Source organism: Platalea leucorodia (assembly GCF_965183815.1).
Source record: "Platalea leucorodia genome assembly, chromosome: 28".
In the NCBI taxonomy this organism is placed as follows: Eukaryota; Metazoa; Chordata; class Aves; order Pelecaniformes; family Threskiornithidae; genus Platalea; species Platalea leucorodia.
Genome location: NC_138850.1, coordinates 984,648 through 998,168, shown reverse-complemented (window position 1 = coordinate 998,168; position 13,521 = coordinate 984,648). Strand labels below are relative to the sequence as shown.

At 71.6% G+C, this 13,521-nt stretch overlaps 1 protein-coding gene across 1 annotated transcript in view; it reads right to left on the bottom strand.

Annotated features, from left to right (window-relative positions):
- LOC309601079 (histone-lysine N-methyltransferase EHMT2-like) overlaps positions 1-13,521 on the bottom strand; it is a gene marked incomplete at its 5' end in the record, with an annotated part of 28,856 nt that overhangs the window by 14,980 nt on the left and 355 nt on the right. The window contains 22 exon segments of the mRNA XM_082333911.1: positions 656-823; positions 1,956-2,008; positions 2,010-2,111; positions 2,699-2,803; positions 2,887-2,988; positions 3,073-3,195; positions 4,001-4,107; positions 4,335-4,417; positions 4,806-4,978; positions 4,980-4,992; positions 5,678-5,811; positions 5,813-5,911; positions 6,966-7,109; positions 8,090-8,235; positions 8,696-8,802; positions 10,023-10,128; positions 10,206-10,260; positions 11,132-11,269; positions 11,356-11,441; positions 11,793-11,865; positions 11,968-12,248; positions 13,304-13,349. Of these exon segments, the coding sequence (XP_082190037.1) occupies positions 656-823; positions 1,956-2,008; positions 2,010-2,111; positions 2,699-2,803; positions 2,887-2,988; positions 3,073-3,195; positions 4,001-4,107; positions 4,335-4,417; positions 4,806-4,978; positions 4,980-4,992; positions 5,678-5,811; positions 5,813-5,911; positions 6,966-7,109; positions 8,090-8,235; positions 8,696-8,802; positions 10,023-10,128; positions 10,206-10,260; positions 11,132-11,269; positions 11,356-11,441; positions 11,793-11,865; positions 11,968-12,248; positions 13,304-13,349 (2,444 nt within the window).

Here is a 13,521-nt window from a genome sequence, read left to right as displayed (position 1 = left end):
GCCCCGCATGGGCCGGCCCCCCTGGGACCCCCCCGAATCCCCCCAGGACCCCCCCGAATCCTCCCAAATCGCCCCCAGGACCCCCTGAATTTCCCCCCAGGACCCCCCGAATCCCCCCAAATCCCCCCCAGGACCCCCGTACTGGCTGATGATGCGCTCGGTGTGGAGGGGCCGCCCCGCAGCCCCCCTGGGACCCCCTGAATCCCCCCAGGACCCCCCGAATCCCCCCCAGGACCCCCTGAATTCCCCCCCAGGACCCCCCGAATCCCCCCCCAGGACCCCCGTACCGGCTGATGATGCGCTCGGTGTGGAGGGGCCGCCCCGCAGCCCCCCTGGGACCCCCTGAATCCCCCCCAGGACCCCCCGAATCCCCCCAAATCCCCCCCAGGACCCCTCTCGGGATCCCCTGGACTCCTGGGACCCCCCAAATCCCCCCAGGACCCCCCAAATCCCCCCCAGGACCCCCCCGTACCGGCTGATGATGCGCTCGGTGTGGAGGGGCCGCCCCGCAGCCCCCCTGGGACCCCCCGAATCCCCCCCAGGACCCCCCGAATCCCCCCAAATCCCCCCCAGGACCCCTCTCGGGATCCCCTGGACTCCTGGGACCCCCCAAATCCCCCCAGGACCCCCCAATCCCCCCAGGACCCCCCCGTACCGGCTGATGATGCGCTCGGTGTGGAGGGGCCGCCCCGCAGCCCCCTGCCGCAGCTTGCGGTTGAGCTGCAGGGCCACCCACACCTCCGAGTGCTCCAGCGTCAGGTCCAGGGGCGAATCCCCCTCCTTGTTCCGCACCTCGGGGTCGGCCCCCCGCGACAGGAACAGGCTGCGGCGCCGGCGGGGGGCACGTCACCCCCCGCCAAAGCCCCCCGGGCGTCCCCCCACCCCACAGATCAGCATCCAGGTGCCCCCCGACCCCCCATAGCCCCCCCGAGCCCAGGGATCCGGCTCCCCCCACCCCCCTATAGACCTCCTGCCCCCCACAAACCCCCTACCCCCCCATAGACCCCTCCCCTGCCCCCCTATAGACCCCCTACCTCCCCATAGACCCTCTAATACCTCACAGATCCCCTATACTCACATAGGCCCCTCTCCTACGCCCCTATAGACCCCCTACCCCCCATAGACCCCTCCCCTGCTCCCCCAGAGACCCCCCCCATCCCCATAGGGGCCCAGGTGTCTGGGTGCCCCCACAGACCCCCTACCCCTCTATAGACCCCTCCCCTACCCCTCTATAGACCCCCTGCCCCTCACAGACCCCTCCCCTGCTCCCCATAGACCCCCTTACCCGCTCATAGCCCCTCTGCTCCCCCAGAGACCCCCCATCCCCAGGGGGATCCAGGTGTCCGGGTGCCCCCAGAGACCCCCTACAGACCCCTCCCCAGACCCCCCCAGACTCCCTACCACCCATAGACCCCTCCCGTGCCCCCCACAGACCCCCGCCCCCCCCCCGCAGACCCCTCCCCTGCCCCCCTATAGACCTCCTACCCCCCCATAGACCCCTCCCTGGCCTCCCCCAGACTCCCTGTCCCCCCATAGACCCCTCCCCTGCCCCCCTATAGACCTCCTACCCCCCCATAGACCCCTCCCCTGCCCCCCTATAGACCCCCTGTCCCCCATAGACCCCTCCCTGGCCTCCCCCAGACCCCCTGTCCCCCCATAGACCCCTCCCCTGCTCCCCCCAGACCCCCTGTCCCCCCATAGACCCCTCCCCTGCCCCCCTATAGACCCCTACCCCCCCATAGACCCCTCCCCGGCCTCCCCCAGACCCCCTGTCCCCCCATAGACCCCTCCCCTGCCCCCCTATAGACCTCCTACCCCCCCATAGACCCCTCCCCTGCTCCCCCCAGACCCCCTGTCCCCCCATAGACCCCTCCCCTGCTCCCCCCAGACCCCCTGTCCCCCCATAGACCCCTCCCCTGCCCCCCTGACCCCCCGCAGCCCCCCGGCCCCCCTACATGACGCAGTCGTGGTAGCTCTCGCGGGCGGCGATGTGCAGGGGGGTGTCCCCCGTGGAAGTTGACGGCGTGCAGGTCGCACTGGGCGTTCAGCAGCACCTCGGCGATCTCCGCGCTGCCCGTGAAGGAGGCCCAGTGCAGGCAGATGTTCTCCTCCTGCCCGAGGGGGGGGGCACTGCCGGTCAGGAACCACCCCCCCGGGGCAAAACCTGCCCCCCCAGGGGCAAAAAACACCCCCCGGGGGCCAAACCCAGCTCCTGGGGGGCCAAACCCATCTGCAAGAGGGCAAAAAACGCCTCCTGGGGGGCAAAACCCAGGTCCCGGGGGGCAAAATACACCTCCTGGGGGGCAAAACCAGCCCCCAGGGGCTTGAAACGGCCCCAGGAGGGGAGAATTAGCCGGGGGGGGGGGGGGGGGAGGCCTCGAAACCGCCCTTGGTAGGGATAGGGGGAGCTTGAAACTGCCTTAAAGAGGATGGGGGGGGGCTTGAAACCGCCCTGGAAGAGAGCAGGGGGCCTTGAAACTGCCCCCAGTGGGGATGGGGACCCCAAAACTGGCGTTAGCAGGGACTTTGGGGGCGGGGGGCTTTGAAGCTACCCTGGGGGACCCCAAAACTGCCCTTTGTGAGGACAGGACCTCAAAACAGCCCTGGGGGGGGCCTCAAAAGCAGCCGGGGGTCCTCAAAAGTGCCCTGGGGGGGCGGGGGGGGGGTGTCCCCAAACCATCGGACGGGGAGGACTCACGTTGTCGGTGAGGGTGACGTCGGCGCCGCGCGTCAGCAGCCGGCGGATCACCTCGATGTGCTTGTGCTCGGCCGCCCAGATGATGGGGGTCCAACCCCCGTTGTCCTGGAGGGGGGGAGGGGGGGGGGGGGGGGTGTCGGCATCGCCCAGATGCCGGGGTCCCCCCCGCGGCCCCCCCCGGCTCCCACCTGGGCGTTGACGTCCACCTGCCCGGTGGAGAGCAGCAGGTCGACCATCTCCAGGTTGCCGTTCTTGGCGGCGTGGTGGAGGCAGGTGGAGCCGTCCTCCTCCTGGGCGAGGAAAGGGAGGCGATGACGTCAGCGAAAGGGGGCGACGACGACGGCAGCGGGGAGGGGCGTGACGTCATCGCCCACCTTGCTGTAGACGCAGCCGCCCCGCCGCACCATGTACCGCGCCGTCTCCACGTGGTTGTTGGCCACCGCCTCCATCAGCGGCGTCCGGCGCAGCTTGTCCGTCGCGTTGATGTTGGCGCCCGCCTTGGGGGGGGCAGGGGGGTGTCAGGGACCCCCCCAGACCCTCAGGGACCCCCCCAGGCCCCCTGAGTCACAGGGACCCCCCCAGGCTCCCCCACCTGCACCAGGAGGCAGTGGACCTCCAAGAAGCCCTATAGGACCCCCAGAGCCCCCCCAGGATGTCCCAGAGCCCCCCAGGATGCCCTTGACCTCCAGAGCCCCACCAGCACCCCAGGGACCCCCAGAGACACCCCCCCAATACCCCAGAGACCCCCATAGGCCCCCCAGGACATCCCAGAGCCCCCCCCCAGGATGTCCTTGACCTCCAGAGCCCCGCCAGCAACCCAGGGACCCCCAGAGACCCCCCCCCAATACCCCAGAGACCCCCATAGGCCCCCCAGGATGTCCCAGAGACCTCCCCAGGATGCCCTTGACCTCCAGAGCCCCCCCCAGCACCCCAGGGAACCTCAGAGCCCCCCCAATGCCCCAGAGACCCCCATAGGCCCCCCAAGACGTCCCAGAGCCCCCCCAGGATGCCCTTGACCTCCAGAGCCCCCCCCCCCAGTGCCCTAGAGACCCCCATAGGCCCCCCAGGACGTCCTTGACCTCCAGATACCCTCCAGCACCCCAGGGACCCCCCACAATGCCCCAAAGACCCCCCCCAGGAACATCCTGGGATGCCCTGGAGCCCCAGGGACCCCCCCAGAGTCAACCTGGGGTACCCCGCAGCCCCCCCAGGACATCCCTGATCCCCAGGGACCCCCAAAGCCGCAGCAGGAGGTGGCGGATTTTGAGGTGCTCCCCCCCCGGGACCCCCCCCCCAGCCCACCTGCAGCAGGAGGTGGCAGATTTCGAGGTACCCCTTCTGCGCCGCCGCGTGCAGGGGGGTGCGCTTGCTCTGGGCGTCGCTCTGGAAGTTGGGGTCCAGGTTGTCCACTGTGGGGAGGGGGGCAAGGGGGGGGGGTCAGGGGGGGCGAGGACCCCCCAGGAGGGGTGGGGGCCCCCCCGGGACAGCCCAACACCCCCAAGGACACCCCAAAGCCCTCCCTGCAGCCCCGAGGGACGCTCGGGGGGCTCCGGGGCTCCCCCTGCCCCCCAGTGCCCCCCCTGGGACCCCCCCTGCCCCCCAATCCCCCCCGGGACCCCCCCAGCCCCCCACTCACGCAGCATGAGGACGACCTTCTGCAGCTCGCCCTGCTTGACGGAGACGTAGAGCTGCCGGGGGTGGAACCGCAGCTTCTTCCGCCTGCGGGGGGGAACTGGGGGTACTGGGAGGCACTGGGAGGCTGGGGGACCCCCTACAGGTGCCCCGGGAGCACTGGTTGGTGGGGGGACGCTGCGCTGGGGGTACTGGGAACACTGGGGAGCTGACGGGACCCTGTACAAGGGCGCTGTGCGACCCCATACTGGGGACACTGGGACCACAGGGGGGGCTTGGGGGTCCCCACATAGGGGCACCGAGGGATCCCATACTGGGGATATTGGGGGCACTGAGGGATCCCATACTGGGGATAATGGGGGCACTGGGAGGCTGGGGGAACCCGGCACTGGGGGACCCCACACAGGGGGAGCTCGGGGGCGGTCGGGGTAGGGGTGGGGGTCCCGGGGGGGTCAGGAAGGGTCGGGGCACCCACCTCTCGGCCTCCTGCCCCACCAGCGCCTTCTCCAGCAGGTCACGGGCCGGCCCCGGCGCCAGCCCCCGCGCCGACAGGGCCCCCCCCGAGGGCAGGGCCAGCGCCGGCCCCCCCGAGCTGTCGATGGCTCGGCCCGGGGGTCTGGGGGGGGGCGCCCGGCCCTCGCCCTGCCCCCCGCATCCGCGCGCTGGGGGGCGAGGGGGGGGTCAGGACCCCGCGGGACGCCCCACCTCAAATGTCCCCCACCCTCATAAGCCTCCCCACCCCCCAAACACCTCCTGAGACCCCCCCAGACCCCTACACAGCCCCCAGACCCCTCTAAGCCCACCCCAAGCCCCCCTAAAACCCTGCGTACCCCCCTGAATACCCCCAAACCCTCAGGTACCCCCCCCAGAGCCCCTCATGTACCCCCCGAGATGGCCCTAAACCCCCAAAAGCCCCCCTGCACCCCTGTATGCCCCCTCCCCCATGCCCCCAAGCCCCTTTGTATCCTCCCCAGAGCCCTCCCAGACCCCCAAGAGCCCCCCCAGACACCCCCAAACCCCTATGTACCCCCCAGACGCCCCCAATAACCCCAAACCCCCAAAAGCCCCCCTGAACACCCCTATACCCCCTCCCAGATGCCCCCAAACCCCTTTGTATCCTCCCAGAGCCCCCCCCAGACACCCCCAAACCCCTATGTACCCCCCAGACCCCCCCAATAACCCCAAACCCCCAAAAGCTCCCCTGAACACCCCTATACCCCCTCCCAGATGCCCCCAAACCCCTTTGTATCCCCCCAGAGCCCCCCCCAGACACCCCCAAACCCCCCAAAGCCCCCCCAAACGCCCCCCAACCCCTCCGTCCCCCCCCAAACCCGCCCCACGCCATACCTGGGGGTGGGGGCATCGGTGCGGGGGGCGGTGGCGCGGCGGCGGGGCTCGGGGGGTGCGGCGGGGGCGGGGGCCGGGGGGGCCCCCTCGGCGCGGGGCAGCGTCACCTCCTGGGCCTCGGAGGCGTCCTCCCCCGCAGTGGGGACAGAAGATCATCCCGTTGAGCTGCGAGACGCAGCCCCGGTGGAAGCGGTGCCCGATCCGCACGTCGGGGTGGCACTCCAGGAACGTCCCCTGGGGGGGGCGTGGGGCGGTCAGGGGGGCCCCGAGGGGGTCAGGGGGTCCCCGAGGGGGTCCTAGGGGCTCTGGGGGGGGGTCTTGGAGGTCCCAGCCCCGATCCACACATCGGGGTGGCACTCCAGGAACGTCCCCTGGGGGGGCGTGGGGCGGTCAGGGGGGCCCCCGAGGGGGTCAGGGGGTCCCCGAGGGGGTCCTAGGGGCGCTGGGGGGGGGGTCTTGGAGGTCCCAGCCCCGATCCGCATGTCGGGGTGGCACTCCAGGAACGTCCCCTGGGGGGTGCGGGGGGATCAGGGGGTCTCCAAGAAGGGACTGGGGGTCCCCAAGGGGGTCAGGGGTCCCAAGGGGTTCTGGGGGGTCCTGGAGGGCCCAGCCCCAATCCACACATCGGGGGGGGCACTCCAAGAATGTCCCCTGGGGGGAGGACGGGGGTCCTGGGGGGCTACATGGGGGTCCCTAAAGGCTCCTGGGGGCCTTGGGAGTCCCCAGTGGGGTCCTGGGGGTCCCTAGAAGAGTCCTGGGGGGCTACAGGGGGTCCTGGGGTTCCCAGCCCCAACGCAGACATCAGGGTGGCACCCCAGGAACATCCCCTAGCAGGGCATGGGGGGTCAAGGGGCCCCCAAGGGGGTCCTGGGGGGTCTTAGGGGGCTACAGGGGGCCCCTGGGGGTCCCTAAAGGGGTCCTGGGGGGGTACAGGGGGTCCTGGGGACCCCAGCCCCAACGCAGACATCAGGGTGGCACCCCAGGAACATCCCCTAGCAGGGCATGGGGGTTCAAGGGGCCCCCAAGGGGGTCCTGGGGGGTCTTAGGGGGTTACAGGGGGCCCCTAAAAGGGTCCTGGGGGGGTACAGGGGGTCCTGGGGACCCCAGCCCCAATAGGCATTGGGGTGATGCTCCAGGAACGTCCCCTGGGAGAGGGGACAGGGGTTCGGGGGGGCACGAGCGTCCCTGGGGTCCCCAAGGGAGTAGAAGTAGCCGCAGCCGGGGCAGCAGCGGTGCCTGGGGGGGGTCCCCGTGCCCCCCCCCGGGCTGCGTGACCCCCCCCACTCACGGCGGTGCAGAAGTAGCCGCAGCCGGGGCAGCAGTGGTGCTTGACCATGCGGGCGCGGTGGCTCTCGCACAGCACCATCAGGGGCACGCGGCTGGAGGGGCGCATCGTCTCCCGCTTCAGGATGCTGCTGCCGCAGCCGCTCAGCTGGGGGGGGGGCGTCAGTGCCGGGGGGCCCCCATCCCACCCAGGGACCCCCATTTCCCTGAGCCCCGCTCCTGCTGGGCTGCCCGGAGCCCTGGGTCCCCCCAGAAATGACCGGGTCTCCCCAAAAACACCAAGACTCCCTTCTCCCTCCCTCCCAGGCGCCTGGGTCCCCCCCGATACTCAGGTCCCCCCCCCAATTTGCCTCCCCACCCCCCCCCACCCGAGACCTGGGACCCCCCCTCTGGACTTTGGGGTTCCCCCTCAGCCCCCACCCAGACGCTTAGATCCCCCCGCACCCATGGGTCCCCCACAAATACCTGGGGTCCCCCCGCAGCCCCCACCTCCCCCTGCCACCAGGGTCCCCCAAAACCCCTGGGCCCCCCCCCACTCCCCCCAGACCCCGGGGTCCCCCAAAACCCCTGGGCCCCCCCCCCACTCCCCCCCAGACCCCGGGGTCCCCCAAAACCCCTGGGCCCCCCCCCCACTCCCCCCAGACCCCGGGGTCCCCCAAAAACCCCTGGGCCCCCCCAAACCCCCTGGGTCCCCCCACTCCCCCCAGACCCCTGGGCCCCCCAAGCCCCCCCGGGTCCCCCCACTCCCCCCAGACCCCTGGGCCCCCCCAAGCCCCCTGGGCCCCCCGGGTCCCCCCCTGTCCCCTGGGCCCCGCAAGCCCCCCAGGTCCCCCCACTCCCCCCAGACCCCAGGGTCCCCCCAGACCCAGGGTCCCCCCACTCCCCCCAGACCCCAGGGTCCCCCAAGCCCCCTGGGTCCCCCCACTCCCCCCAGACCCCAGGGTCCCCCAAGCCCCCTGGGTCCCCCCCAAGCCCCCTGGGTCCCCCCCACTCCCCCCCAGACCCCAGGGTCCCCCCAAGCCCCCTGGGTCCCCCCACTCCCCCCAGACCCCTGGGCCCCCCAAGCCCCCTGGGCCCCCCCAGTCCCCCCAAGCCCCCCGGGTCCCCCCCCGTCCCCCCGTGGCCCACCTGCCCGTCGACGCTCTCGGTGGCCATGCAGAGCCCCCGGGCCCCCTCGCCGCCCCGCTCCACCTTGGGGGCCTCCATGCGGCAGGAGCAGAGGGGCAGCTCCTCGAAGCGCTCGGCCTCCAGCCCCCCCAGCGCCCCCGCCGGCCCTGCAGGGGGCGCTCGCTGGGTGGGCGGGGCCGGGGTGGGCGGGGCCCCGGGGGGAGAGCAAGGGCAGGGGCAGGACCTCAGCTGGGGGCGGGGCCTCGTGGGGAGGGGGCGTGGTCTAGGGTAAGTGGGTGGGACCTCAGAGGGAGGGGCGTGGTCTGGAAGCAGTGGGCGGGGCCACAAAGGGCAGGGCACGCACCCAGGGGTGGGGCTGGAGGGGGTGTGGCCTCAGAGCCACGTGGGGCAGGAGGGGCGGGGCCCCACAGGGAAGTGGAGGGGTGGGCGGGGCAGTGGGTGTGGCCTAACGAGAGTGGGTAGGGCCGCACAGCCAGGGGCGTGGTCCGGGGGGCATGGGGGCGTGGCCGCATGCAGGGGGCGGTGCCGTGCACTGTGGGCGTGGCCCGGCACCCCGGGAGGGGTGTGGTCTGTGGGGGCGTGGCCCGTGGGGGGGCGTGGCCTCACCTGGGGGCTGGGGGGAGAGGGCTCCGCCCCCCGGCAGCTGCAGGCAGCCCAGGGGCACCTCGGTGTACTCGCTGGGGGGGGGCGCCCGGGGGGGGCGCCGGGCACCCCTGGGGGGGGGGGGTCAGGGGTGACATCACACCCCCCCGGCATGACATCACACCCCCCGGCCCCCTCCCCAGCTCGGGGGGACCCCACACCCCTCTGCCCCCCCCCCCAACAGAGCGGGTTTGGGGTCCCCTTCCCCAAATTTATCGGTTTCATGGCTCCGTTTCCCCAAATCCCTCAGTTTTAAGGTTTCTCTTCCCAAAATTTATCAGTTTTAGGGCTCCCCTTCCCCAAATTCCCCTGTTTCAGCGTTCCCTTTCCCCAAATCTCTCCATTTTAGGGCTCCCTTTCCCCAAATCCCCCAGTGTCAGGGCTCCCCTTCCCCAAATTTATCAGTTTTAGGGTTCCCCTTCCCCAAATCCCCCAGTTTTGGGGCTCCCCTTCCCCAAATCCCCCAGTTTTGGGGCTCCCCTTCCCCAAATCTCTCAATTTTAGGGTTCCCCTTCCCCAAATCCCCTCGTTCCAGGGCTCCCCTTCCTCAAATGTCCCAATTTTGGGGTTCCCCTTCCCCAAACCCCCCAGTTTCAGGGCTCCCCCTCCCCAAATCCCCCCGTTCCAGGGTTTCCCTTCCCCAAATTTATCAGTTTCAGGGCTCCCCTTCCCCAAATCTCTCAATTTTAGGGCTCCCCCTCCCCAAATCCCCCCATTTCAGGGCTCCCCTTCCCCAAATTTATCAGTTTCAGGGCTCCCCTTCCCCAAATCTCTCAATTTTAGGGCTCCCCCTCCCAAATCCCCCCGTTTCAGGGCTCCCCTTCCCCAAATTTATCAGTTTTAGGGTTCCCCTTCCCCAAATCCCCCAGTTTTGGGGCTCCCCTTCCCCAAATCTCTCAATTTTAGGGTTCCCCTTCCCCAAATCCCCTCGTTCCAGGGCTCCCCTTCCTCAAATGTCCCAATTTTGGGGTTCCCCTTCCCCAAACCCCCCAGTTTCAGGGCTCCCCCTCCCCAAATCCCCCCGTTCCAGGGTTTCCCTTCCCCAAATTTATCAGTTTCAGGGCTCCCCTTCCCCAAATCTCTCAATTTTAGGGCTCCCCCTCCCCAAATCCCCCCGTTTCAGGGCTCCCCTTCCCCAAATTTATCAGTTTTAGGGCTCCTCTTCCCCAAACCCCCCAGTTTCAGGGCTCCCTTTCCCCAAATCCCCCCATTCCAGGGCCCCCCCCCAAGCCCCCCACTCTGGAGGCTCCCCCCCCCCAGGTCCCGGTTTCGGGGCGCCCCGTGCCCCCACCTCTCTCCTTGGCCCGCGGCTCCTTCCGCTTCCGCTTCCGCACGGGTTTCAGCCAGGGGCTCTCCTTCCAGCGGCGCCGGGCCCGGCGCCGGGCGCTGGACGCGCTCTGGGGGGGGGACACGGCTCCATCGGGGCCCCCCAAACCCCCCCCCGCGCCCCCCCAAACCCCCCCGCGCCCCTCACCCGGTCCGAGGCGTTGCCCGACTCCTCGTCCTCCTCCTCCTCTTCCTCGTCCTCCTCCTCCTCCTCCTCGTCCTCCTCCTCTTCCTCCTCCTCCTCCTCCTCGCTCAGCGCCTCGCCGGCCCCCTCGCCCTCCCGACTGACCCCCCCCCCCGCGTGAACCCAGGCGTCTGGGAGCCCCCCCAGTAGCCCCCAGTGCCTCCCAGTAGCCCCCAGTGCCCCCCCAGCTCCTTGCAGTTATCCCAGGGCTGCCCCAATGCCCCCCCAGTGCCTCCCAGTTCCCCCCAGTGCCTCCCAATGCCCGGCAATGACCCCCCCCCCCCATATACCCCATCGCCCCTCCAGTGCTCCCCAATCCTCCCAGCAAGCTCCCAGTCCCAACCAGTGCCCCGCCAGTGCCCCCCAATAGCTCCCAGTAACCTCTCAGTATTAACCTGTCATCTCCCAATGCCCCTCAAGCCCCCCACTCCCTCCCACTGACCTCCCAGTCCTTCCCAGTCCACCCCCCAGTGCCTCCCAGTCAGCCATCAGTCCTCCCCTAGTGCCTCCCAGTCCCTCCCGGTGAGCCCCCAGTGCCTCCCCAGAGCACCTCCCAGTTTCTCCCAGTGACACCCCAGCGCCTTCCAGACCCCCAGTCCCTCCCAGCGCCTACCAGTCTTTCCCAGTCCCCCCGCAGTGACCCCCAGCCCCCACAGTGCCTCCCAGTCCCCCCCCCGTGATACCCCACTCCTTCCCAGTCCCCCCAGTGACCCCCAGCACCTCCCAATGACCCCCTAGTCCCTCCCCATCCTCCCCCAGCACCTCCCAGTCCATCCCAGTGATGTCCCAAGTCCCCCCCAGTGCCTCCCAGTGACCCCCAGCGCCTCCCAGTGACCCCCCAGTGCCTCCCAGTGACCCCCCAGTGCCTCCCAGTGACGCCCCAGTCCCACCTTGCTGTCCGAGTCCCCGTGCCCGTCCACGCTGAAGCCATCGTAGAAGAGGGAGAAGCCGCCGCCGCACTCGCTGTCCCAGTCGTCGCTGGGGCGGGCGCCCCGGGGGGGGGCGGCCATTTCCTCCGTCACCGTGATCTGGGGAGGGGGGGTCGGGGGGGGTCAGGGGGACCCCGGCGTCGGGGAGGGGGTGGGGCGGGGGGGACCCCGGCGTCGGGGCGTACCTCGGTGCTGGCGCGGGGGCTGGGTCGCTGCAGCCGCTTGTGCAGCCCCTCGGGGCCGTAGTCCAGCTTGGGGCGTTTGGGGGGCTCTGGGGGGGGGGATAAGGGGACGGGGGGGGGTCAGGGTCACCCCAGGGCCTCCCCAGCCCCCCCCAGCCCCCCCCCACCAGCCCCACACCCCCTCAGCCCCCCTATTCCTGCCCCTGGGACCCCCAGGACCCCCCCCGGGATGCCCCCAGACCCCCAGCTGCCCCCCACCAGCCCCACGCCCCCTCAGCCCCCCTATTCCTGCCCCTGGGACCCCCAGGACCCCCCCCCCCCCCAAGCCCCTGGGACCCCCCCGGGATGCCCCCAGACCCCCAGCTGCCCCCCAACCAGCCCCACGCCCGCTCAGCCCCCCTATTCCTGCCCCTGGGACCCCGGGACCCCCCCGGACCCACCGGGCTCCTCGATGCTGCGCAGCTCATCCGAGACCCTGAAGTGCAGCATCTCCGACACCCGCTTCTCGGGGACCTGGGGGGCAGGAAGGGACCCGGGCGTCCGGGGGGGCTCGGGGGGACCACGGGGACAGGGAAGGGGACCCCCACCCACCCAGGAAGGACCCCGGACCCCCACCTGTCCGTTGCTGGGCTTGGCCATGGTCTTGCGGGCCCGGTGGACCTTGGGGCGGGCGGGGGGCTCGGGGGGGGCCGGGGGGGGCTCCGGGGGGGCCGGGGGGGAGGCGGCGGGGGGCGGCCGCCCCCCGGGGAGGCTGAGGAGCCGCAGGGCCAGGCTCTGCCCCGGGGGGGACTTCCCCGCCCCCGTCAGGGACATCTTGGCCCGGCTCGGGGGGGCCAGGGGGGGACCCCCCACTGCCCCCCGCCCCGGGGAGCCCGGCAGCGTCTTCGTCGCGTGGCCTGGGGGGGGCAAAGGCGGTGAGACCCCCCCAAAATACCCCCCCGACCCCCCCAAACACCCCCAGCCCCACCCAAGTCCCCCGTAAACCCCCAAAGACCCCCCAAAGCCCTCCCTGTGCCCCCACTGCACCTCCCAGACCCCCCAGGACCCCCCCAAACCTCCCTGAGCCCCCCAATGCACGCCCAGCCCCCCCGGACCCCCCCAAGCACCCCCCAAACCCCCCAAACCTTCCCTGAGCCCCCCAAAGCCCCTTCTAGACCCCCCAAACCCTCCCAGACCCCCCTAAGACCCCACATATACCCCCAAATATCTCCCAGAACCCCCCAAAAAACGCCTCAGCCCCCTCCAGGACCCCCCCAAGCCCCCCAGTCCACCCCCAGCCCCCACAGACCCCCCCCAAACCTCCCTGAGCCCCCTCGGGACCTCCCCCAAACCTCCCTAGGACCCCTAATCCACCCCCAGCCCCCCCCAAACCTCCCTGAGCCCCCCAAACCACCCCCAGCCCCCCCAGGACCCCCCCCAAACCTCCCTGGGACCCCCAATCCACCCCCAGCCCCCCCCCCCCCAAACCTCCCTGAACCCCCCAAACCACTCCCAGCCCCCCCAGGACCCCCCATCCACCCCCCAGTCCCCCCCAAACCTCCCTGGGACCCCCAATCCACCCCCAGCCCCCCAGGAGCCCCCCCAGGACCCCCCATCCACCCCCCAGTCCCCCCCAAACCTCCCTGGGACCCCCCAATCCACCCCCAGCCCCCCCGGGACCCCCCAAAACCCCCCCGCCCCCCCTTACCTGGCAGCCCCTTGGGGCTGGCGCCGGCCGGGGGGGCCCCCTGCGACCCCTCCCCTTCGGGGGTCCCGGCCCCCTGGGTCCCGCCGTGCTCCTCCTCGGGGCGGGGGGGGACCCCCACGTTGGGGGGGGGTCCCCCCGCTCAGGGGGGGGTCGGGGCTGCTGGGGGGGAGCCCTGTGGGGGGGGGGATGGGGGTCAGGGGGGTGCAAAGGGGGGGGGGTGAAGGGGGGGGGGTCGTGTGTGTGTGTGTCCCCCCCCCAACTTACCGGGGTCTCCCGCCGCCTCCACCGCGAGGGTCGCGCCGGGGGGGTCCTGGGGGGGGAGGGGGGAGAAGGGGGGTGAGGGGGGGGCTCCCACACCCCCCCCGGACCCCAAACCCCCCCCCCGCCCCCTCCGGATCCCCCCCCCCCGCCTCCGGACCTCGCCGCCTCCCGCCGCCTCCATCGCCGCCGCTCGCCGCGCGCCCGCGCCGCCGGGTGACGTC